General features: G+C 27.8%; 2 protein-coding genes across 2 annotated transcripts; one reads left to right on the top strand and one right to left on the bottom strand.

Annotated features, from left to right (window-relative positions):
* Positions 1 to 563: 563 nt before the first annotated feature.
* On the bottom strand, positions 564 to 11,329 carry LOC107439523 (Methyltransferase like 4). Its single transcript, XM_071179209.1, has 11 exons — positions 11,317 to 11,329; positions 10,971 to 10,988; positions 10,278 to 10,309; positions 9,416 to 9,478; positions 9,151 to 9,298; positions 8,066 to 8,203; positions 6,222 to 6,285; positions 2,914 to 3,088; positions 2,640 to 2,826; positions 1,907 to 1,998; positions 564 to 682 (listed from the first exon to the last, which is right to left on the bottom strand). Exons 1-11 carry the CDS (start codon positions 11,327 to 11,329, stop codon positions 632 to 634), a joined length of 981 nt encoding a protein of 326 aa, XP_071035310.1. The 3' UTR covers positions 564 to 631.
* LOC107439576 (lethal (2) 37Cb) lies at positions 11,209 to 14,624 on the top strand. Its single transcript, XM_016052222.4, has one exon. The coding sequence runs from the start codon at positions 11,359 to 11,361 to the stop codon at positions 14,458 to 14,460; it is 3,102 nt and encodes a 1,033-aa protein (XP_015907708.1). The 5' UTR covers positions 11,209 to 11,358; the 3' UTR covers positions 14,461 to 14,624.
* Positions 14,625 to 26,409: the final 11,785 nt, after the last annotated feature.

The following is a 26,409-nucleotide window of genomic DNA, read 5'->3' as shown; positions in this document are numbered from 1 at the left end:
TTAAAAAAGAAATCCGTATGATATATAATTTATTATGTGTCTTACATTATTAAAAAAAATGCATCCTTGAAAAAATTCTGAGATGAAGCTAACTAGTTACTTTTACACAAAATCATAGATGGATTACATGATTATATAAAATTAGGTTGATAAAAAATAAACGTGGCAAAAAATTTAAGAATTTTAAAAATGCTCCATAACTTAAAACGTTAGTTATATGAATATAGCAAATTATTTAGATTCATTAAATTTTTGAACTAGCTGGTAAAATATTTTTTTCAAGATTTATGAATATTTGAAATCAAATTAAATAAATAAAATTTGTTTTGTAAGTAATTCTTTACAATTTGAATAATAAGTTTTTATTACTTAGTACAAATTGTTAAATAAAAGAAAAATATGCACACAGAAATGAATCTAGCAAATTTTTTAAGATTAATTCAATTTTTGAGCAAGAATATAACTAGTTGGTAAAACATTTTTGTTAATTGGCTAGTAATATCTATGAGCACTCGAAATCAAATGAAATAAATACGAATTATTTTATAATTAATTCATTACAGTTTGAATAAAAAGTTTTTATTACTCTGTACAATTTGTTAAATAAACATAATAATATGCACACACAAAATCAGTCAACAAGAATTCTGTCAAATAGTTTAGTATTCTGCAACTTGATTACCTAGGAGAGAAAAAAAATCAATGTACAAAACATGATCTTTTACAATGATGTTGAAAGAAGACATTTCAGAAAAATTACTGTAGCTTTATTAGAAGTAACTATCTACACTGTGTTAACCTTTTTTAATATTAGTATATATAGTAAATTAAAAGCTACTACAAGCCTATTTATAATGAAAAAGACCAATTAATAGGGACAAAAAAGGAAATTCACGTTATTTATATAATATTGAAAAGATAATCTTTGGACGCCCAATCTTAGGGATAATCTCATTTGCTTTTTAATTAATCTTGTTGTGCCTTATTCTAATACATGAAATTGTGCCTAGTTCTAATACATGAAATATATTAAAGAAATACATTATACATGCCAAACACAATAAAACAACTATTTCTAGACCAAATTATATGGAAAAAATATTGGACTATTAGCTATCTCAAACTAAAATTAATTTATTCCCCTTCACATTTTGGGTACTTAAATTAAATTTCCCATTGATAAAATTTCCCTAACTTTCTCCTATTCTCCCTGTTTTGTGGTTACCCTATTAAAAGAAACACAAATATTGATTTTCCCAAGAATTTTGATAACATATTACTTTACTATGGAGTAAAACTGGGCCTTAGATTTTAGGTTTAGAAAAGAGAATTAATGTTTTGCTTAACACTTTCATCACGGCAATGATGCGCCTTTGTCCCACCCTCTGCGGTTAGAGTTTCCTCGCAGCACTTAAATAGAAACAAAACACAAATACCTTTAAAACTTGTTTATTTTACTTAAATAATAATCAATTGCAATAAATAACCGTATTCACTAATACAACAAAAGAGCATAGCGAATATTCCAGGAAGACTAGTTATTTCCTCTGTCGTGATGAAAGAGTTAAGTGCTAGAATAAATACACCACATTATAAATAAGGCTTTTGTCAGGCTAACTGCTTAGTTGAAAAAAATCTTTAAAACTTTAATTGTATAGAAGTTTACATTTTTATCACACAAAAGAGAAATGCAATGAAATGTTTATGTTATGAAGTTAATCGATTAGACAAGTGAAGCATTCAAATATGCTTGATATTATATCTTTAATAAAATTCATTAAATTATCTTTGATAGAGCTGTTTGAGTTATCTTTATGGTCAAAATGTTTATTTAAAGTTAATTTAACTGAAACCAATTGAAAAATGCTAAAAAAAATTTCAAACAAAAGTTTAATTTAAAAAGTACCTCATTTCCAATACTTGTCCATTTAGGCAAGAGATAACGAGCAAATATTTCAAGGCAGCGAGGATTTTCCGGGAGATAAGGTTGAAGAATTTCTGAAAATTGTCATGAAAGAGTATGAAAAAGCCTTAATAAAAGTATAATTGTAACAATAAAAACATAATTGCAAATATATAACTTTGTATAAATAGTTTTTCATTAAAATTTAAATTTATAACTTTTTTAAGTAATTATAGCTTTTAAATGAATATATTTATAACATTTGGGGACATAAACAAACCCCACTGCTTCTATACCGGAATATACCAGAAAAAAATTGATAGTTTTTTCAAAAGAAAATAATTAGGAAAGCAATTATTTAAGATACAAATATAAACTAGACTCTGAGTAGCCTAAATTAAGACTAGACTCTGAATGATACATTATCAGATCGCAATAAAACTATTAAACTAAAACCAAACGTCTTGAATATGTTAGTGCTCCTATGAGAAGTAACAAAAGCCAGTTGAAAACTACCTATGTCTATTTTCGATTCATTTTAACAAATAAAATTATTTATTCATTATAAAGCGCTCTCCTAACACAAAAATTCAGTATTATTAGTTCTGTTTTAATAATACATTTGAACGCATAAATATTTATTTGTATGATAAAAAAAACAGCTGAATCACAAAAACCGTTTAGTTATTTTCATTTTTTTCAAACTAAAAAAATCATTATTGTAACTAATACTTACCAGTTAAAGGTGGCTTATGAGAATGTATGCTACTGGGCACACTAACAATAGTTTTGTGAGCTTCTAAGTTTTTTGAATGAGCTTTATCTTTTTCTTCTCCTGAACTAACATATCCAAGTAGTAGATTTTCATAAGGTTTCTTTTGCTGAGAATCAATTGGGAAAACATAGTGTCCTTTTTTAGTTACCTATTTTTTTCAGAGAAATTAAAGCATAAGTTGGAATTTTATTACAGGATAAATTATTTGTGTTAGACAAAATAAATGCTATCTTACTTTAACCCAATGCCAGATGACAGATGATGTAACATTCCATTTCTGAAATAACTCTTTCTCAACAAAGGAGATTTGTTTCTTTTTGTTAGTAACCCAGACAATGATTAGACAACCGGGATTGCATAATTTTTTAATTGGTAGGTCTAATAATGAATCCAAATACATTGTATAATACCTAAAACATATTGACATGAGTTAATTCAGTATTGTGAACAAACTATTAAACAATATTAAAAAAATATGAAAAGAACTTAATTAGTGCAAGGTGAATTTATGGTCTTTGGATCAACTCTGAGTCATGGTACAGCTTACTAAAATATACATTTTTGTATTGGAAGGTAAGGTTGAAAGTAATACTTTGAAGCACTAACACAAAAAATTAGTCTACTTTTTAAAGTGTGACAGCAAAAGTATTAGGTAAGAGACTATACTACAGTGAGTCAAACTCTGAATTGATTATGAGGATGTTATTGAATGTGCTAAATGGTTTATTACGATATATTTGTGATTTCAAGAAGAGTTTGTTCAAATGAATAAATAAATTTTTTGGGGAAAATATAAATAAAAAATAAGGTTTGAGATCCCTCATTTATCAGGCATTAAATGAGTTTTGGACTGATAAGTACTACTGTAATTTTTTGGTGATTCTACTTTTAGAGCTGGTATGAAGTTAAGCAAGTCGCAAAGAAAAGTGCTCAATAAAACTACCTTACAAAATAAATTTTAAAGTTGAAAAAAAAGGACAACGCTTTTTCGTGGAGCATGTAAGCAATCAAATATTTCATTCAATAAAATGTAATTACTTAAAATATATAAGTACTTAACTTTAGCACATATAAAGCTTCTAACTTTTTATATTTTACTTTTAAATTTTTATAATTTTAACTTTTTTGCTAACCCAAAGTTCAACCTGGAGTAAAAGAGAAAGTTATATTTAATGACTCACAGGAAAGATATCTATTATTTATTAGCATAGTAAAGAATCTTCATTTTTTAGAAGACAAAGCTAAACCAATGAAGCTTTCAAAATATATTGCATAATCAGCTGCCTAGCAACACCAAGAAAGACACAAAATAATTTAGAGACCAACGGAAGATGGGCATCCCACATTACAAACTAAGTAGCGGTGAATATCTGGTACTGAGGGTAGAGGCAGAGGAGACAGTTTTAGGCCATTTATGTAAAGAGATATTTAGTTGTAAAGAGACATAATGGAAGATTTTTCAAATAGTAATTGTTGCAAGAGGTTCCAATTGTTCTTTCCTCCCATATATTTTAAGCATGCTAAAATATATACAACATTTAATCACTGTCAATTAATTGCTTTCCATTGTTGAAGTTACTTAAACATTTTGCCAAAAAAAAAATCAATATTTCAGCATCCTTTCATTAAAAAACTTTAAAAAAAATATTTTTATCAGGGAGATGTTAATACAATATAATTTTTTCCCAATATAGATATGGATGTAATTTTTTCATAGTATTACATTCATGATAATAGTAAAGACAAAAATGAGAAAAAAAAAACTTTTAGAAATAATATTGCATAAAAATGTTCTCAATCACGGAATCATTTAATTACATAAACCTGTAAATTTTCTTTCGCTGGAAATTTAAACAGTTATTTTATTTTAATTCTGGTATTTATTGCATTCTCTTGTAAGTATTCTCTTGTTTACAGAAAGAAAAAAAAATTTATAAAAGGAAAAACTTTATGTTGGTATTTAGCATTAAAATTTGTAAACAGTTCCAAATAGAGTTTTAACCAATTCAATAGCTTTCAATACTTGATTCATTTAGTGGCTTGGACTAATTATGAATTTATTCGTTAAATATTATTATTTCTCATTCAATTTGGAAAATATTAATATTCGGCATCCATAAAGTAATATAGTAGCTAGTGAGAAATAATGATAAAACCTTTCTTCTCAAGATTCATCATGAATTCTTTCATGATTAATATATACAGTTGTTGACATAATAATAACATTTAACAAATATTTTGTACACTATATGAAGCAACTTTGCGACCATCCACATTCGTCAAAGGGTTTTAATATTTACTAGAGAATGTTAACATTCATCAGATTTTGGCATCTACAACAGAATTTTGAGATTATTGATGTTCAATATTTTTTCTTCCAGTGTAGCAACTATATAAATAAAACTTTCTCCGAATAAGTATTTTTCCCAAAAAGTTTATTGTAATAAACAAAATGTTATAAGAGTGGATTAAAAAATATTTAGTTCTTTTACAGCTAGATAATTCTAGGCGTGAAGCTGATTGTGTGTTTTAGCTCATCTCCCAGCTAACCTAAGTAAATGTTAGAGTATTCTCTTGAACTGTTTTTATTTATAAAACTTGTATAAGCCAATTAATGAAAGTAGCTTAAAGTTCAATGAAAAATGGAGGAGATAAACTAATCTGTGAAGTACTTTTATATGCGTTACTTTTTGAATAAATAGAAAGATTTTTTTCCATGTATGCAATTACTTCTATTAGTCATATAGCCAATTGCTCTACAGGGTATTTTGAAACTCATGGGTAAAAATTTAAGCGGATAAAACAGATCCAAACAAGTAATTTAACCACACAATGCATAAGCCATAGAGCAAGTAATAAACCATGAAAAGATATCAGTAACTGTCACATGAAACAAAGAAACACCAAACGGATAGAGGAGGTATTTAATTAATTTTATTGACAGCATGTGTGGCAAAATTACAGAAACTGCTCAAAAGAGTGGCAATGCAGTTGTTACACTTGTAACGCAGCACATGTTATTTAATTAATGTTAAATTAATTTAGTATTTCCTCTATCCATTTGGTGTTTTGTTCTTTCATGTGACAGTAAAAGATACCTTCTAATGGTTCATTGCTTGCTCTCCATGAAAGCATTGTATGGTAAAAATTGTACTCGTTAAGATGTTTTCTATCACCCCTAAAATTTTCCTCCATAAGTTTAGTAACACCCTGCATATATGCTATTACTAAACATTTTTCATTCAAAAAGTTTATAAAAATTATAATAGATAACACATCTAATTATAGTTCAATGTTTCAACTTAGATTTTGAGTCTAGTTCCATTTCCAAAACTGAATTAGAACTTCTGAACATTTACTTAGAATATTGAAATTATTCATATGACTTTTTTAATTAATCATATACTTTTGAGAAAAAGTTAATAAAATTCTAATAAAATAAAAAGTTTTCTTCAAACTATTTTAGGAATATGTTTTGAACTAATAGTCAAAGGCATACAGAGCAACTAGTAATCAAATAAATAAAGAAAAAAAACATATTACCCTTTCTTTCTATTAACAGATTTGTTTCTCCATGGTGGATCCAAAAGAATAAGATCAAATTTGTCTAAAAAAAGAAAATAATACAATTTCATTAATAACAAAAGAAAAATCAATGCTTTTTTGCAATTAATAAAACATAACTTTTACAGCTTGAGTACATGCCTCTGTGCTTGCAGGAAATGCAAAAGTATATGCTTTTCTTATTATTTTATCTATAAGCAATGAATTACAAATTAAGTAATAACAAATATTTATTTATAAGCAATGAAAATAAAGTGCTGTTCTAAGCAATCACGTGTTCTGAATTTAAAAAGCAGCTCTTCAAATCAAATATTTAATTTCTTTTTAAAAATTTAATAATGAAATAAAACAGAATTTTACTTGAATGATCCAGAAGAACAGATATTTAAGAAAAACATTTAGCTTATATGATTAAACCATTTTTATCTCTTTAGATATAAAAAATATAGTAAACAAAAGATTGTTATCAGTAAATGACTGGACACTTGTTTAAAGAAATTAAATGTTTTTACTCCTCATAATACAAATAGTAATATCAAGACATGTGTAATACAACTACAGATTAACCTTTGCAATATATGCACTTTTATTTCAAGACTTTATTTCACAATTAATATGGAAAGTCGAACATTAACATAACTATTATTTGTTTTTTTAAAAAAAATATATAAATGTATAAATATTGGTTTGTTTTCTATAGTGCCTATAAGCCCGTTTCACAAATCAAAAAATAAAATGCCTGGCAAATTCTCTACAATCATGAAATTTATAATCGATATAAGCAACCAGACATAGTAAAATTCATCAAAATTAAATCAAATAAGGTATCTGGTTACTTCTTTTGTTCAGACCATAAATTTCTACAAGCCAGGTCACACTAAAAAGTGGGAAAAACTTCTACTTGGATTGCTTGATGACAATAAAAAAGATTGGAACGCACTTAAAGTAACTAATTGGAAAAAACAGGTATCTGTCAGACTCTATTGAACGAAACTTGTTGGGATGGCCCTGTTTAGGGCTAGAGTGCCAAGAAGAAGAAATATTCTACAAACCAGGTGTGTTTGTATGCATATATGTATGCAAATATATCGAATAAATTTTTAGAATATGTTTAGAACATATTATATAATGAATACATGTTTAGAAACAAAATTTCAATACATTAGTTAGAAGAGTAACAATATATATAAATTATTTAGAAGAGCACTACATATATATAAATTATTTTACAGAACAGATTCTACAAAAAAACAAATGTCAATATTGATAGTATACAAATAAAATTACGATTAGAATCCAGTAATTAAATATGAAAGATCTCTTCAGTTAAAACTGTATTTTATTTTAATGTTATTATTATAAATAAAGAAATTCAGCAAATATTTACATCGTACAAAAAGTGTTGAACATGAAAAATACTATTTATTCAATATTTGAGTATTATGAAAATTGTGTTTGATTTAAAGTAAATTTCAAAATGCTGACTTTGGTTTTTGTTAATAAATATACTGAGCAAGTTTAGTAACAGAATTATACATTATTTCACTACAATTCAAATCAGCAATTTATAATTTTGAGTTTGATTAAAGATTTTTAATGATAGTGTATATCTCAAAGTTAACCAATTTATATATTTTGGTTAAATTTAAAAGAGTTATTGCTTGTGATACTTTTATATTTTATGAAAAGTAACAATGGAAAATATGAGAAATAAAAATAGAAAAAAATATTTTTCGAAAAAAATTGTCAGAGTGAATTTTTTACATGAAAATAGTTATTTTAATGGTAGATTTGCACAACAAGATATATTAAATTAATACAACCTTCTAATAGATGAAGATCTTTTACATCAGATAGATGAAATGTGGATCGAGCAGGTAAGATATATTCTTCTGTTAGATATGATGTTAATGTTGAAAAATCACACTGGTTTTCATGAGAAATTATCTGCTTTTCAAAAGCTAGACAAACATGGAAAATGATTACTATATTTTTGCAAATTAAGATGTTATCATTCAATTCGACTGAAGTGCTTGTTACATAAAACACAACACTTTTTGAAAAAATTATTCATAAATTATAATAAAATAATTTTTAAAAATTTTCTTAAGGCAACTTAATGAATTAAAATCACATTTTAACAACTTTGTTTTTCAAAATAAATTGAATAATAATATAAAACGTCTAAATAATTACAGTTTATACTTTTTACTTTTATATGGTTTTAACGTGACACAGAAGTTAAGAAAACATTAATTGAAATAAAAACTGTAGTCATTAAATTTTAATTGCCTTTCAAACTCAGTTCCAAGCCTTAATTCAATGTTTCTATTAAAAGTTATAATTCTAAAAATATAATTTTTTGTTTATTCAAAAACAAATAAAATTGAAACAAAATCCTCATTATGATATTGTATTTGATCATAATAAAAATGTTTATAAAATTATATGTGGCATAATTTATCATGGCATAATAATATTGAAATTATTTAAAAGCCTCCTGGTGTAATAATGGATACTACCTAGAATACCTTATTGAGCCAGGAGCTCAATTCAATTAGATATACAAAACATTTTAAATTAAAAATGTCATGAAATGAAAGAATGCCCATTTAAAAACATTAAAAAATTTTGCTTTTCATAAAGTATAAAATTAAAAAAAAAAGTTCTACAGATCACACAAGTTTTTAATATCTTGGAAAAAAGAAGATCAATAAATAGTTTTATAAAAAATTAACTTGTCCTATTATTTATTTTTTTGATGCAGGAAAACTAATAAAAATTAATTACTATCTGTAAATTTCAGAATTATATATTATACTTATTCAAGAGGTTAAATGATAAATTTAATTTAAAAGTGGTAACTTATTAATACAATATATTAAAAAGCTATAGTTACAAAACTTACAAAGTGGAGTTACTGTTTTGGCAGATTCTCGAGCATCAACATTATTTTGAAACCACTCATTACTGCTAATGTCGGAATCATCTAAATAATTAATGGAATAAGCTTGCTTGATTAAGGTGTTGGCAGCAGTTTCAATAATTGAATCTACCTATGAGAAAATATAACGAAATTTTTTTAAAGCCTTAGTAAAAGAAAAATAATAGAAAAATAATAAATAAATAAAATACACAGTTTATCATAGCAATCTAATATTTCTAATGCTTACATGTGAATCGAAGACTATAAGCAGTTCTTTTTTTTTCTTTTTTCGTTTATTCTCTTCTTTACTCTAGAAAAAGAAAAAAACTTTTTTTTTAAGTTTTGAAACTTCTAAACAAAAATATAAAAATTATTGTTATACGATTCTGAAATTAGTAACTATTTTGGCATGTTTTTCACTAGAGATTAGTAAAAACTACAGAAGATAAAAGGAAATGGTAAGATATACACAGGAAAAAGTAAAACACACCTAATAACATTGAAATTTTATTTAATTAATGAAATTTATATATTTCATCGAATTATAAACTAAAATTAAAAAAAAAAAGAAAAAATAATCTTACAAAATAAAAATAAAAAGCAAGTAAAACGAGACCCTGCAGTATTTAAGTCAGATAATTATATGTGCAAGTGCACAAGACTTAATTTCCCCCACAATTTAAACAAAACTTGTCTAAACGGATAACTATTATTTATTTTAACTATTAAAGCATTTTAAATTTATTCTTAAAATAAGAAAACTTTATACATAAACGTAAAAAAAGAAAAGAAAAAATAACAGTTTTATTAACATTAACTAAGATATTGACTACAAAAAGTAATTTTAACAAGGTTCAAAGCAAAAATGACTTTTAAGAAATTTTTTTTTTTCTTCTCTTTCTTTTACCAATGAACGTAAACTAAACTACAATCAACTTGTATTAACTCAAACCCTGGTTACCTAAATGTTTTGATAATTTGAAGAAAATTAATTTCCTACTTGTAATAAAAAAAAACCTTGCTTGAACGTCTTCTTTTTTTACTCCTAAATATGTCACACATTTAAAACTACTGTTCACACAGAAAGTGAAGTTCATAAAATATCATACATAATATTCTCTTGAACTATGTCTTCTGCAGACTGTAAAGAAATAGTTGAACTATTATCCAGACTTTAGATATTTTATGTCCTCATTCAAAATAAAAAAAGATGTAAAGTTAAAAAATATACCATTTAAGGTTTTAAATATGAAAATTATTAACCAGATACAAATAAACACGGTCAGCCTCATTTAAGTAACAGCGGATTTTTAAAATTAAGTTAAATACTTTCTCACAATTTTTAAATGTTAAAATACATTTTATAATCAGTCTATGATAAAAACACAAGACATTGTTTTCTATAGATTTCTTAATTCTGATATATTCCACCTTTCTTATGAAAAATTGCATAAATTTTTAGTTTCTAGGAAGATTGCTGTAACTACAATCACCAATAATTTATGACATTCATTACCTCTCCTGAGAAGACATCATTTACTAAAGCGATTTTATGCAATTCGAATTCATTTTTGTTACAGCAAGATGAAATTTAATTTTTTTCTTCTTTCTAATTTGACTTAGTAAAAAGGTCAGTGTCATACTTAGAAAAATAATACAAAAAGAAACGTATTACTTTTGATAAAATTTACTAATAAAAATTTAATATTTCCTAACATATAGTGTTATCTCCAAAACACATTTATACTAAAAGAGAAGGAAAGGTTATTTAATCTAGATTAATTAACTTCATAAGTATTCACTTGGATTTTCAATAGTAACTTTGATGGGAAAAAATGAATTGAACAATTGATAAAATTAAAAAAGTTTTTTATTTAAAAAAGAGTTTATGTACAGACATATGCATTAATATACAAATCTTATTTATTTTTTCCAGAATCTAACTATCACCATGGCAACGGTTACTAGTGGTTACAGTTAAGTAATGTGGACAGGTTTTGTTCTATGTAAGCTAAAAGCTTGCGTACAATATTTTAAACACTCTCGAAATGGAGTCAAGAGTAGCAAATGGAAAATGTAAACAAGCAACTTTTCTCATTTGTTATTGTTTGATCATATTTAATTTGTAATTATATACAAAATATTAACATAGGCACTGCATTTAAATAGTAACATATTACTAATTTAAAAATGAGTGAAGTTAGTGAATGGGTGAGCGATGAGCTTCATAACATTCTAGGATTTAGTGATAAATATGCAGCGGAGTTTTTAATGAACTTGGCTACTAAAAGTACTAGTGCAGAAATATTGGTGGATAAAATCCGAGACACTGGAACTTTGTCAATAAATCCTAGCGTTATTAAATTTGCTAATGAGTTATGGGGAAAGGTACCACATGCTGAAATCAAAGAAAAACCCGCTAGAGTCCGAGAAAGAGAAATCGTAGAGACTTATAAGAAAAATATGAGTTATAAACTCATTGAAGATGAGGATGATTATACGCCTACTTACGAAACAAAAGAGCCTAAAAAAGGAAAAAAGCGTAAACATTTAAGGGAGAGAAAAGAATCTAGTTCTGATAGTGATGATCAAAAAGTAAGACAATCTAAGATGACACAAGAATCAGATTCAGAGAGTGATTTTGAAAAACAAGAAAGGGAGCGTTTGGAGGATTTAAAAGAAAGAGATGAGTTTTCTGAACGTTTGAAAAAGAAGGATAAAGAAAAAACTCGAAAAATTGTTGAGAGATCTGACAAAAAAGCTTTTGAGGAGGCTGCAAAAAGATTACGCTTGGAAGCTGAAGACAAAAAGAAAATAGTACCCAAATTAAGAGTAGAATCTCGTAGAGAATATTTAGCCAAAAGAAAAGAAGATAAATTAATAGAATTAGAAGGTGATATACAAGATGAAGAATATTTATTTTCAGATGTCAAATTAACTGAAAAAGAGAAAAAGGAGCTTCAATATAAAAAGAAAATTCTTGAACTTGCTAAACAACATGACAAAGCAAAACAATTAGAAAAAATTGATCGATATCATATACCTGAAGCATCTAGAAAAGAGCCACCTAAAAAGTATGAAGAGGTTGATGAAAAAGAAAGAGCACCAAATGCCGAACAATTAAAATGGGAACAAGAAAGATTGGGTTTCGCACAAATGAGTTTTGGTGCTAGAGATGCAAAGAAAAAACGTAAAGATAAAGAGTACGATTTAGTTTATGATGATGCTATTGAATTTGTTCAATCTATAAAAATGGCTGGTACAACAAATACATCAGCTCCCAGTGATGAATTGTCAGAAAGGGACAAAAAGAAACTTAGCATACAAGAAACAAGAAAAAGTCTTCCAATTTTTCCCTTTAGAGAAGACTTATTGAATGCAATTGAAAACCACAACATTCTTATTGTTGAAGGAGAAACTGGATCTGGTAAAACAACTCAAATTCCACAATATTTACATGAAGCAGGATATACTAACGATAAGAAAAAAGTAGGTTGTACTCAACCAAGGCGTGTAGCTGCAATGAGCGTAGCAGCAAGAGTTTCGGAGGAATTATCTGTTAAGTTGGGAAATGAAGTAGGTTATAGTATTCGATTTGAAGATTGCACCTCCGAGAGAACTATAATTAAGTACATGACTGATGGTATGTTACTCAGAGAGTTTCTTTCAGAACCCGATTTGGCATCCTATAGTGTAATCATAGTAGACGAAGCACATGAACGTACATTGCACACTGACATATTGTTTGGTCTTGTAAAAGATATTGCCCGTTTTAGACCCGACTTAAAATTATTAATATCTAGTGCCACGTTAGACGCTGAAAAATTTTCACAATTCTTCGATGATGCACCCATTTTTAGAATTCCTGGTAGAAGATTTCCAGTTGATATATTTTACACAAAAGCACCTGAGTCGGATTATATCGAGGCATGTGTTGTAACAGTACTACAAATACATTTTACTCAACCACTGGGTGATATTCTTGTATTTTTGACAGGTCAAGATGAAATTGAAACTTGTAATGAATATCTTCTGGAAAGAACAAGGAAATTAGGTTCAAAAATGAAAGAATTGGTAATTTTACCAATTTACGCTAACTTGCCGTCTGATATGCAAGCAAAAATATTTGAACCTACTCCACCGGGAGCTCGCAAAGTTGTAATTGCTACTAATATAGCAGAAACATCTCTGACTATCGATGGAATAATTTATGTAATTGATCCAGGGTTTTGTAAACAAAATAGCTTCAATGCTCGCACTGGAATGGAGTCACTTATAGTAGTACCAATCTCAAAAGCATCAGCCAATCAGAGAGCTGGGCGTGCCGGCCGTGTTGCTGCAGGGAAATGCTTTCGGTTGTACACAGCTTGGGCATATCAACATGAATTAGAGGACAATACAATTCCTGAAATACAACGCGTTAATTTAGGAAATGCAGTTCTTTTACTCAAATCACTTGGTATCAATGATATCATGCATTTTGACTTTTTGGATCCACCTCCACATGAAAGTTTAGTTTTGGCTCTGGAACAATTATATGCATTAAGTGGTTTAAACCATCAAGGTGAGCTCACCATGATGGGACGAAAAATGGCTGAATTTCCGGTTGATCCAATGATGTCTAAAATGCTTCTGGCATCAGAAAAGTATAAATGTTCTGAAGAGATTCTTTCTATAGCTGCTATGTTATCAGTAAACAATGCAATATTCTATAGACCAAAGGACAAGATAGTTCATGCAGACACAGCGAGGAAAAATTTCTTCAGTAAAGGTGGTGATCATTTAACATTGTTAAATGTTTATAATGCTTGGGTAGAATCTGAATATAGCACTCAATGGTGTTTTGAAAACTACATTCAGCATAGATCAATGAAAAGGGCTAGAGATGTCCGTGAACAGTTAGAAGGACTTATGGACCGAGCTGAAATAGAACTTGTGTCCAATCCTGATGATACTGTAGCTATTAGAAAGTCTATAACAGCAGGTTATTTTTATCATACTGCACGATTATCAAAAAGTGGACAGTACAAAACACATAGACATCAACAAACTGTAATGATTCATCCGAATAGTGCATTGTTTGAAGATTTACCTAGATGGTTATTATATCATGAGCTTGTAATGACTTCTAAAGAATTTATGAGACAAGTAATTGAGATTCAAGGAATTTGGTTATTAGAAGCAGCCCCTCATTTTTACAAAGCTAAAGACATTGAAGATTCATCCAACAAAAAAATGCCTAAAAATACTGGAAAAGCACAAGCTGATCTTGCTAGGAGTTATGATAGATAATTTTTTTAAGTAGTCTGTTAAAGGCCTATGTAAAAAAGTTTTTAATAATTTTTTTTTAACAATGTGTATTATGCAAATTTAGTATAAGTTAAAGAGTTTTGTTGGTTAAAAAATATTGTAAAACTGATAATTATTTTAATAAAAAATATCTATTAAAAAGTTAATAATTCTTAATGCTTTAGTCATTGGCTGTTTTAGCAAAGCTTATTTGAAGTATATAATGAAATGTAAGTTTTATTTTTCTCATTTTAAACTAATGTTTTTTTCTTTACAGACCTATTTTTTAGTTTTAAGTCAGATGTATCTTAGATTAATAATTAGAGAGATTGTTTCTTTTGTGATTATATATTTACAAGAAGGTTTGAGTTTCTTAAGTAAAGAAGTTTAATTATAAGTGAGCAAGTTTATAAAGTAAAAAGAAATATGGCCCCACACAATTCTTATTTTAGAAAAGAAAAAACAAACAAACATTTATTACTTTGCAAGTTCATAAATTTCAAGCCATGAAATGTATAAATCTAAATTGCAACAAATTAGAACATATCATATGGACAGTAGTCAAAAGTTGGGAACAAACACAGATCTAAACTGTGAGCTCTGGCAACAATTAAGTTTAAATTAAATTAATTCCCAGTAAAAAATTGAGAGTAAATTTTCTATTTTGTCTAGGGATAGGACTTAACATAAGTTATTGTAAAAGTTTTCTATCAAGACATTAAAAATATTTTTTTTCAATCTAGAGCTAATTATGGACATACATGATGTTAACCAAGTCAATGTAATATAGATATTAAAACAATGTCAGGTCTAGATATTTACAAGTTAAACTAAAAATATAAATAGAATGGTAACTTAATGAACTTTGATTAATGGCAACAAGATACATTATATTTTACTATGAGAAAGATTTTTAGAAAAAGCAAATTCGTGTTTTGATGCAAGTCCAGAAAAGTAATGTATTGTGTTATTATTTTAACAGAAAATTAAGTGTGCTTTAAACTTATCTAGCCTTAAAACTTTTTTCCAAGTATTCAAGTGTTTTCTTATAGTTTTATGCAATATTTCTGCAATAAAATTCTATTTTTCTACATGCGAAATATAGGATTGTTCAAATTGTGAGAAATGAAATGCCGCTATTTTTTATGATAAGCAGATGTCCTAAAATTCAATAAAAAAAATTATTAGTGTTAATTTTATTTAAATAGATAAGTATATTGAATAAGAAGTGAATATTTAGAGCATATAACATTAAAAAAAATAGAATTCAGGATTAGTTGATGTTAACATTATTCCCACTTTTACTTATAAACTTAAAGGGTCAATGGAATGATGGTTAGAAGATCCAGAAGAACAAAATATGAGCTGTTGTTATAGGAGATAGAGTGGTATGATAACGAAAAAGATTTAAACAATTAAACTCTTATTGGTATATAATAAAAGTTATGTTTTATTTTGTAATTTAAAATGGAGTTACAATATTTTTCCAATAATATCTTTGATAACTAATGATCTAATAATAAAGATTTAAATAATTATTTATTTTTCATGTCATGAAAGTATTTTGCTTAAAAAATTACAAATTAAAAAAGAAACTAGAACATCATACTTTATCTTATGCACTGTGTAGCGAAAAAAAAAACATTTTTAAAGAAAATATTAAATTTTCAGGAAAAAGAAAGTTCTTGTTTATATTTAAATTATTTAGTATATGAAAAAAAATAGTAGAATCATCCATTTATTTATTTTCAGAAAATGAAACAAAATTTATCTAACTTCCTTTTCACAATCAGTTATATGCTTCCTTTCATAATGTGGTTTACACTGAAAGTAAAATAATTTTTATATTCTCTTCTTATCACTTGTTTGTTAGTAATATTTGTAAATGAGGAAAAAAAAAGTTTACATTTGGAAAAAAGCTTAATTTTTCTAATTTCATTAAAAGAAATTACATAATTGAAAATATTTTATACAATTTGATAAGTAAATATCTAATCAGTATTGTCAAAAAACAAACTTTTTTAAGCATTCTAATTTTTTTTATTACAAATCACAAAATTTTTTTTTATAACTATAAATTAAACATATAATATCACGAATTTGTGCTAATCCAAAGCTCTATATAATATCTGATTTTATTTGGAAATACAATTGAAAAGTATGTTTTAAAAATATTCATATATAAAAATACAGAAATTATTTAGTTTCTTTGTGTTTGAGAATAATTCAAAGACCCTATTTCTGATTAATGAGAACTTTTTAATAAACAGACTAATATAGGGTAGACTCAAGGCTATCAGGTTATCTAATATAGTGGAAAGGTCAGCCGAATAACAAAATGGCAAGATAGTTTCGCTTCCTCTGTATAATTTTAAAAAAAATGTCATGCAGAAAGATAAATATAACAAAAGTGCACAAAATACTCAATGTTTATTAATAAACTACACATGTGAAAGACTAAGAGTCAAAATGTACAGGCGACCATTTTCACATTCCTCATTTAGTCTCCTATACCTCCCATGATGAATTTTACAAACAGCCGGTTCTATTATTACTTGTTTTTTACTGGACTGGATAGTTAGGAGCTCATTATATAGTGTATGTAATTGGAGAAAAGAATATATCTCTAATTCTTGTCAATGAAGTAATATATATTACAGTATCATTACAATATTATTACAGTGTCTCACGAACATGAAGTAATTTTATGCGTGATGTCAATTAATGTCACTTTTATTAATCAGATACATTTTTTATGCCTTATTGTTATTTCAGGTGTAGTTTTACAATAATTTTCTTTAGTTTGATAAATTTTGTTCAATGCTTCTGTTATTCATTTTGATCACATACCCATTTCGTAGATTTTTGTATCACATAAGATTTTAAATTTTATATTGACAAATGGATAAAGAATTTTCTCTATATTAGATTATCTTTGGAAAAGATCTACAACCTCATGTTGCAGTCAAATTGCTGTAAAGACGATTTATTTATTTTTAGAGTTAAATGATTTTTTTTGATTCCTCAATTATTTTTATTGGATAATTTTAGATTAGAAAAAAAGTTATTTTCAAAAAATACTAAGCATCTCAAACAAACAAACCTCTTCTCCTCTCTTAAAGTTAACTAATTTTTATGAAATAATATTAAATGCAAACTTAAAAACATAATTTTTCATTTATTTAAAATAGTTCTATCATTTATAACTGGTAAACTTGTTTTTACACATAATTACATCAGAAGGGATCGTTTCTATTGACGTTATATTTTATTCATAGGTTCGGTTTAGAACAAAACGTCAACACAAGTGGCAATTCCGTATCAAGGAAATGACACTGACTATTAAAATCAACTGCGAAAAACTATGTACCTTTGCTAACATTTTGAAGTCAATAGTGGTAACCTCTAAGAACGATCAACCTCCATTAATGACCATTTTACTATGAAACAGAGGTTTCACTGTATATCAATACCTATCTGTATAATTTAAATAGACTTTGAAAAACTTATCTTGCATTATATCATGACTATCATCCTAATTTTAGATCAAAGTTTGTGACTGTTTAAAATAGATTTTTTTTATGTTTCTTAGGTATAAAACTCATTCCTACTATAAATTAAGCTCATTGCCATACAATCACTAATATCTTACAGAAAAATAAAACAAGAACAGGAATAATGAACATTAAGCAGATTTGGAGTAAACACAAGATTTTTTGTTGTTGTTTTCTTCTTCCATTAAGTAATATTTGTTTTCTCTTTTTTTTAAAAAATGTAACAGCACTTTTATTATGACAACTAGGACTGGGCGATATTAGAAACTATATATCGTGATGCATCGTCAGTTTTGCATCGCGATATAGCGATGTATCGCGATATAGTATTTTTGAATTTCATTTACTTGTAAGGCAAAGAAAGTCAGATTTCTATTAAAACTTCATACTCAGATTGATTTAAATCAATTTATTAATTTGAAGATATATATGTTTTGCTAAAGATATTAAATAAATTGACTACAATGTACAAATCTCACTTAAAATATTTAGTGGAATGTTTGTTTTGAAATCCATAATAAGCGTAAAACAAAGTGTTAAAAACTTTTTTTTAAAGCGTTTTTTACAAATTAATATTTTCTTGTACTATTATGCATAAATAATTACATAATTATTAAGTTCGATCGTAATGTTCAATTTCTAAATGAAACGTTAAAAATTATTTGTATGTTTAAAACAAAGTGCTAAATAAATTTTAGAAAAAAAAAACGCTTTTAAAACACTATTTTTTATTATTATCATTTCAGTTATTATAGTTCTATTATAGTTCATTTACGTCACACTAGAGCTGCACAATGGGCTATTGGCGACGGTCTGGGAAACATCCCTGAGGATGATCCGAAGACATGCCATCACAATTTTGATCCTCTGCAGATGGGATGGCACCCCCGCTTCGGTAGCTCGACGACCTGCACGCGAAGTCGAGCACTTTACGGTAGAACAGTTTAACGAGGACCAATACCGCACACCCTCGGTCCCTACGCAGACTGATCCAAGTGGTCACTCACCCGCACACTGACCGCAGCCAGTGATGCTTGACTTCGGTGATCTGCAGGGAACCGTGTCTTAACGATCAGTCCACTGCGGGACCTTATCACTTCAGATAAATAATTAAATTAAATTAAATAATGAACGAAAAACAAAGTAAGATTTAATTTCTTAAAAATAAAAAAATTTTGATATTCGATAATATATTTAGCTAATTCACAAATAATATGAAAAGAATATTTTTTTAAAAAAATCATTATACTCTCTAATAAAACGAAGTACTAAATGATTTAAAAAATGAATAAAATACGAACCTTTCAAATTTTTTTGTATAAACAAAGTTGATTGACTTATGTCCAAATCCAAATGACAAAAATAAATTTTGTTTTAACTTTAGTTCTATAAATAAAAACAACAAGATTTATAAATTTAAAATCAGAAATAAAAACTCATTAAATTATTAGAAGTTTCATCCAAAAAGTTTTTATTAATTAAAAGAAAGTAAAAAAATAACCTAACAAATTCAATTCTTTATGGGCTCCTAAATTAGATTGCCGATAATTTTCACATTTAAAAATAAAAAGAAGTTTTTTTAAAAAGCAACTTATCTAATTAATGAAGAAACTCTTCTTTATATATTCTTTTCAATAATAGATTGCCTTCAGAACAAGGCAGCATCGGCGATCATGAAGTTAGTCCCACTGAAAATAATCTATAAGAAAAGTCGCGACAAAGAATAAAAAAGCTAAGAAGTGCGACAAGGATCATGCAATATAACGATATGTGTTCTCTTAACTCTGATTCTACAGCTCACCAATCAAGGCCATTTCAACATAACGAAACGAACATCGTCCTCCACAGAGCGAGTCGACATCGGAACGTAAGAGAAGAGTCTTATATCGCTATATCGTTAACTTATATCCTTGCGTGTCTTATATCGTTTTGCGCTCATTGTCTTTACGCGACGGCTTAAATCAGATTTCTGATGCATCGCCTTGAATGAAAGTCGCTGTATCGTCTTGCCGATATATGCGTTCAATCGATAAGTCTCGATACATCGATTTATAGCCCAGTCCTAATGACAACATATTTTTTTTAAAAAAAACCATTCACAACATATTTTAAAAAAAATATAGAAAGCAAATATTGTTTTCCTTTTCTATCATACTTCCCCACCCCCTCTTATAGCTATAATTCAATGTTCATTCCATTTTTTCTTTATTTTTATAAAAGAGCATTTCTGATAAGACTTTTGCTCTTTATCATTATTTTTGTTGAAAAAGGAACTTGTCCTTTTCAACAAAAAAGGAACTTGAATAAATTGATATTAAAAACTGAGGTTTTAGATTTAAGGTTTTTTCTTCTTCTTTTTTTTAATATTTGTTTTAATTTCTTTCAACTTTGATTTTTTAATTGCAATTATTCCTTTAAAAAAATATTTGTAATATTTCTTATTCATAACTATTACACTTTAAGATCCATTATTTTTTATGAGCAAAAATTCTGAATAAACCTTTGTTCTTTTATCAACATTTTTACAGTGGCACAACATTTTTCTAATATATACATAGTATAATATGGAAAACTAAGATTTTCTATTAAATAATTAATGCAAATGATAATTTTGTTTAGGTCAATATAATAATAGTGAATATTTTTTATGACACTTAAAATGATTCCAATTTATTGAAAATCCAGAAATTTATGATTGTTTTTAGATTTTGATTGGGAAATTCCATCAAACTGTACTGTTTGATGTAAAAATGCGACTTTTTTGTAAAAAAATAATTTATCAATATGTAGTCCCAACCCTGTCAAATTTTAATGTCCGTAATTTAATAAAACCATTTTGGTGTTAAGCTTAATTTCAGTAAGTAAAATTTATTATTTCATACATAATTAAATTTAATTGACCAAACAGCAAAAACAAAATTTTTGTGGATGAAAAAAGGCAAATTATGGCCCAAGATTTTAAATGTGAGTTTTTCAGGGACCTCTATAATGAAACACCTTTCTAATAATAATAGGTAAGCACAAAAAATTTATAATATAGTTCTTAATTACAAAGATACATTGCAAATTTTTACTTGAAAGAAGAAATTGGGATCAATGAGAAAAAGGTAAATATGAGGCTAAGTAACAGCAGATTTATTAATGACTAAATTTCGTTTCATATCAGAAAAAAAGTTGTAAACTTAAGACATAGACTTAAATAACAAACAAGCATATTTTAACAAAGTATATTTCATATCGATCTAATTTCACTACCTGAATTATATTTCTTTTAAGCAGTTTACTATCTTGAAGACATTTAGCTTTTTTCAAAGCTGCGCTATTCATTAAAAAAGGCGTCTTTATGTCGAAAAATTCTGATTTAATTTCGTACTTATATATTTTATCTTTATTAACGCAAGTACTATAAATATTATCAAAGTATTTTTTACAACATATAAACCACCCATAGTTATTTTGTATAATTATTGACATATGCGCACAAATTATTACATTCGATAGCAACAATTAATTACAATTACAAATTTGTTCAAGTTACATGATGTTATTTACAAGTTGAGATACTAATTATAAGTTGTTTATTAAATGCGTTTCCGTATGCTCATTTTTGCTAGAAATAGCAAGTATTTTTTGTAACAAGTATTTTGTATCTGTTAAAAAATATTTATCCCAAATATGGCTATAGTGCTGATGACACTAGGCAACCAAGTGGAGGCAACTAAGTTAAGAAACCGGTTTTTAGTTTCTCGTTTGTGATCACACGTTACAACCTTCGCTTGTTCAACCAACTCTGAATAGTCCAATACCAGAACGGCACAGGTATTTGACTATTATAGTATATAACAGTCCAATACCAGAACTTATATTTTTCAATAAAGTTTATTGCTAAAAGCTCTTTTAATTACCATGGAAGCGATTATTGACGATGTACTTGAAGTATAGGCGTTGAGCTGATAGCTGAGGCTCTGAAAGAAGAAATAGAACAGAAAAAAGGTGATTTAAAAGCAAAATAATTTCTTTCGTTATTTGCTTTCAAAATTTCATTAGTACTCGGAAATATCTGTCAAAGAAATATCTATCAAAATCTGTCAAAATGAGTTTAAAAAGCTAAGCGTTCAAGCTATATAATTTTGAATTTTCAAATATTTAAACACTTGTAATTAGTAATATGCTAGTTTTTTCTTTTCCATTCACTTTTAAAATTCAATAATAATTTGTAACTCTCAGTATCTCCACAGAGGAAATTAGTTTATAGGGAATTAGTTTATTCGCATAATCTTTGTTATTTATGTCCCTAAGACAAGGATACGTTTGAAAAATTTCAAAAAAAAAAAAATAATACATATATCACTAGAATTCCATTTAAAACTAGTCATAGTTAGAAGATTAAACCAAGTTCAAATTTAAAAGATAAAATTTCAGGATGCGTCAGAATCAGCACGCGTATTTTGTTTACTAAATGGTTGCTAGTTAAGGTTGAAAGTATTTGGAAACTACTATATGACACGTTTCAACTAATCTGGTTGCTCCACTAAAGTTGAAAGGTTTTAACTTCAGTTGCTAGTTGAAAGCAGGTTGAAAGCAACTGGGCAACCGTCATGTAACACGTTTCAACTTCACCGAAACCGCTAGTTGCTTTCAACTAGGTTGCCTTGTGTCATATAGCCTTTATGGATGGTGTTTTCTACACTAGGAAGTGCTGTAAGCTCCATACCGCCTGTACTTCCGGGGTACTGTTTCCGGTGTGTTTTTAAGCCATTTGGCTCACAACGTGAACATTGTGTTTTGAGATTCTTGCAAACGTGATATTTGATTACTTATTACTTGTGTTTACAATGCTAACAATACTTGTGTTTGCAATGCTAACGGTGCTAACATGTACGTGAGATGATGCACAGCGTGCAACGCGAACAAACAGTAATAAACAAATGGAAAGAGGCCAAATCAGGATTGCCGAAAAAGCGAGTTATTCGAAATCTAGCAGCTATGTCACCTTTTTATTAACAACATATCTATTAATAACTAAAACAAATTTTCTTTTCAAACTCACCAGAATTACTTAAAAACATTAATATCTTATGAAATACTGCACATTTGAGCTCAGAAATTATCTAATTTACTTCTTTTACTGAAAACAAAATTATCCGCTTGAAAATATCATCTCGCAGAATAAGCTGTAGTAAGCAGTTGCAAACTTTCTAACCGAAACTAGAGCAGATATGGAGCTCGAGATTGTTATTGTTTACATTTATATTGAAAACACCATCCATGGATGGTTGACTGAATGTAAACAATTCGCGATTTCAAGGAACTATAGGGGGCGTTGTTGTATTGTATGAGACGAATACCTGCGATTTCTACATGAACAGTCATTCAGTTACTCTAAGGCTACTATACTAATTCAGGGGCTCTAAGTTACTCTGGAGACGTCTTTAATGTAGCGCGTAGCATTGTAACGTCCCTCCTTTATTGTCGGGGGTGGAGTTATCAACCATGTCAACCGTCATCTATGAAAAGGTACCCCGACATAGAGTCGAGTTAACATGTCTTATATACTAGTGAATTGNAAATAAACAGAAAAAAATATGTATCTTCTTATAAGAGTTAAATTGTTGTTGTAGTTCATATACGTCACACTAGAGCTGCACAATGGGCTATTGGCGATGGTCTGGGAAACATCCCTGAGGATGATCCGAAGACATGCCATCACAATTTTGATCCTCTGCAGAGGGAATGGCATTCCCGCTTCGGTAGCCCGATGATCTGCACGCGAAGTCGAGCACTTTTACGGTAGAACAGTTTAACGAGGACCAATACCGCACACCCTCGGTCCCTACTCAAACTGATCCAAGTGGTCACCCACTCGCACACTGACCACAGCCAGTGATGCTTGGCTTCGGTGATCTGTTGGAAACCATGTCTTAACGATCAGTTCACTGCGGGACTATAAAAGTTAAAACCTAATGCCTGAGAAATAGTTTTACTAAACTTAATGATATAACATGAAAGGCATATTTAAACTTTACATTCCATAGTTTTAAGAATCATATTACTTCAAACATTAAAATAAGCAAAAAGTACACATGAGCCTCATAATTTAATATATTTAATTTTGTAAAAATAATTTTATGACAACATTTATCAAAAAATTTTAAGTTTAAAAAAAAATCATTATTTGGAAACTAAAAACGCAAAATAAAGAATGCTTACGGAACAAAACAAAAAAAAAATCTAAAAACTCCTCACATTAAAATAAAAAAAACTTTCATTTTTTTAAATTCATATTCGGACGTAGAAAACCATTCTATAGAAACTTATCATCAAATAATCCTGGACATCATCTTTTAGATTCCTTGTTGCCTTATTGTTTGCTGATTTTTGACGCAATTTTTTAGAGCTGCGAAAGTGAGTCTTTGGGATTTGCCAAAAACAGAACAAGATGCAATTTTATTTTTTCAGGAGCGAAATATTTTACCAAAAAAACGAAAATTTACCAATTCCCATGACATGAAACTTTATCTTGGTAAACGTACGTTTTGGAAATGTATTTTATTTGGACAGTACAGGTGAGAGAAAATAGAGATTGTTTTGAATCTATGTTAAACTCTATGTTGGCCCATTTTCTACCGACATCCGATTGACTACTTTGATTTTAAATAAAATGTTTTGAATTTTGAAAGTGTCTTGATTTTGAAAGTGTCTTGATTTTAAATAAAGTGTTTTATTTTATGATTTGTCGCAAAAATTTTAGGTGTAGAAGATTGGCGGCACTTAAAAAGTATCAATTATGTTGCTGCGGGGGCGTTATTACGTACGTATCGAATTTCTGTTCTATAACTTTCTGAATCATATTACTTCAAACATTAGCATATGCAAGAAGTTTACATAAACACGTCATGTTATACCATTTAAATCTTCAAAAAAGTATTTTGACAACAATTTTTATCAAAAAATTATAAACTGAAAAACGTAAAATGAAGAATTCTTAGGATACAAAATCGATTTTAAAAATTCCTCATATTGAAATAAAAAAACTTTCATATTATATCTTTTTTTATTCTTATAGTTCTTAATCAGACGTAAAAAACCCTTCTGTAGAGAACTAACATCAAATAAGAAAAAAAAATTATTTACAAGCAAATTTTCTATTATAAAAATTCTAACACTCACCTGCTTTATAAATTTGGAGAATTCCAAATCAAATGTTCTTCGATTGAAAATTTTATTTTCAAATAATTTATACATAGACTATTCCTTCATTACTTTTCGATAACATACCATACAGCAAAATTTTATAATTAGTTGAAATTATTCTTTCAAAACTAAAAAAAACTTACCAAAAAAATGATAAAAATTTATTAATAATCAGCACAAATGATACTATTTCAAATAATTCGGATGATTCTTTATTGCTGTTTTTCGAATTATATAGATAAAGAAATATATACTATTCTACAAAGAAGAAGAATTTTCTATAACTATTACAGGGCTGTACATTCTGAATTCACATTTATTCATTGGAATGAAGAAAGCAATGTTGACTTTATTTTAATTTGTAATGAACTGAAGGCAGAAAAATGTATTTTACCGTAATACTCACATCTGTAACAGTATGCGATTCCGAAATCAGAAGTTATCAGTTGCAAGTTTGTTGATAATAGAAGTTAAAAACTTTTGTGGAATTTTTCTTCAAACGTTTGGCGTGCTCTGTTTTTGAAAGATTTACCAATGTTCTGTAGAAATTTTTCAAGTTCTTCGGCCTTTTCCTTAGGGAAATTTTGCTTCTTATTTGCTGCTCAGAAAATAGCGTCTGATTCTGCCAATGATTCTGATGGAACTAAATGAAAACTTAATAAATAAATACCTTATATTTTCAGGCTCCCGCTAGAGGGCGTACTCAAGCGTTGCGATCGCGAATAACAAGCTTCTTAAAACCGGATAAAATTTGAAAAACTTCCGGTGTATTTCTCCCCCTATATTAGGCATGCGAAAGCGTGTGTGAGCCGGCTTAATGTTCTAGGAAGTTGTGATTAAATTTGCGCTTCATTTTACCTTTCATAAGAGTTTCCTGTAATTTACAAATTCAAACTAGTTTTGAGCCTAAAACAAATTTAATAAAATTAATATCATAACATAAATAAAGTGTAAGGTTTTCCACATTTTGAGTGTTATCCCTTATTTGGCTATATTTGTGTAAATTATCACCCTTTGATATTTTTTGGGTTGCATCATAGCATGCTTGTAAAGTCTTTCGAATTCATTTGTTGTTTGATTTGTTGAAATTAAAGTAGAAAGAATGATTTATTTTGTAAACACTATTAGTATAATAGTATTGGATGGCTCGCTTTTCCAAGTTTAGCCGTAAAAATCAAACGGAAATAGTAACCCGGAAAACTTA

This window comes from Parasteatoda tepidariorum, chromosome 3 (assembly GCF_043381705.1).
Source record: "Parasteatoda tepidariorum isolate YZ-2023 chromosome 3, CAS_Ptep_4.0, whole genome shotgun sequence".
In the NCBI taxonomy this organism is placed as follows: domain Eukaryota; kingdom Metazoa; phylum Arthropoda; class Arachnida; order Araneae; family Theridiidae; genus Parasteatoda; species Parasteatoda tepidariorum.
This window is presented reverse-complemented; position numbering and strand designations above follow the sequence as displayed.

Excerpts from the sequence above, each read along its gene's own strand:
- LOC107439523 (XM_071179209.1), bottom strand. Across the intron at positions 6,286-8,065 it reads AGATCTTCATCTATTAGAAG|ACAAATTTGATCTTATTCTT; the intron begins GTTGTATTAATT and ends TTCTTTTTTTAG. Across the intron at positions 2,827-2,913 it reads TCATCTGGCATTGGGTTAAA|GTAACTAAAAAAGGACACTA; the intron begins GTAAGATAGCAT and ends TGAAAAAAATAG.
- LOC107439576 (XM_016052222.4), top strand. The coding sequence starts at position 11,359 with ATGAGTGAAGTTAGTGAATGGGTGAGCGATGAGCTTCATAACATTCTA.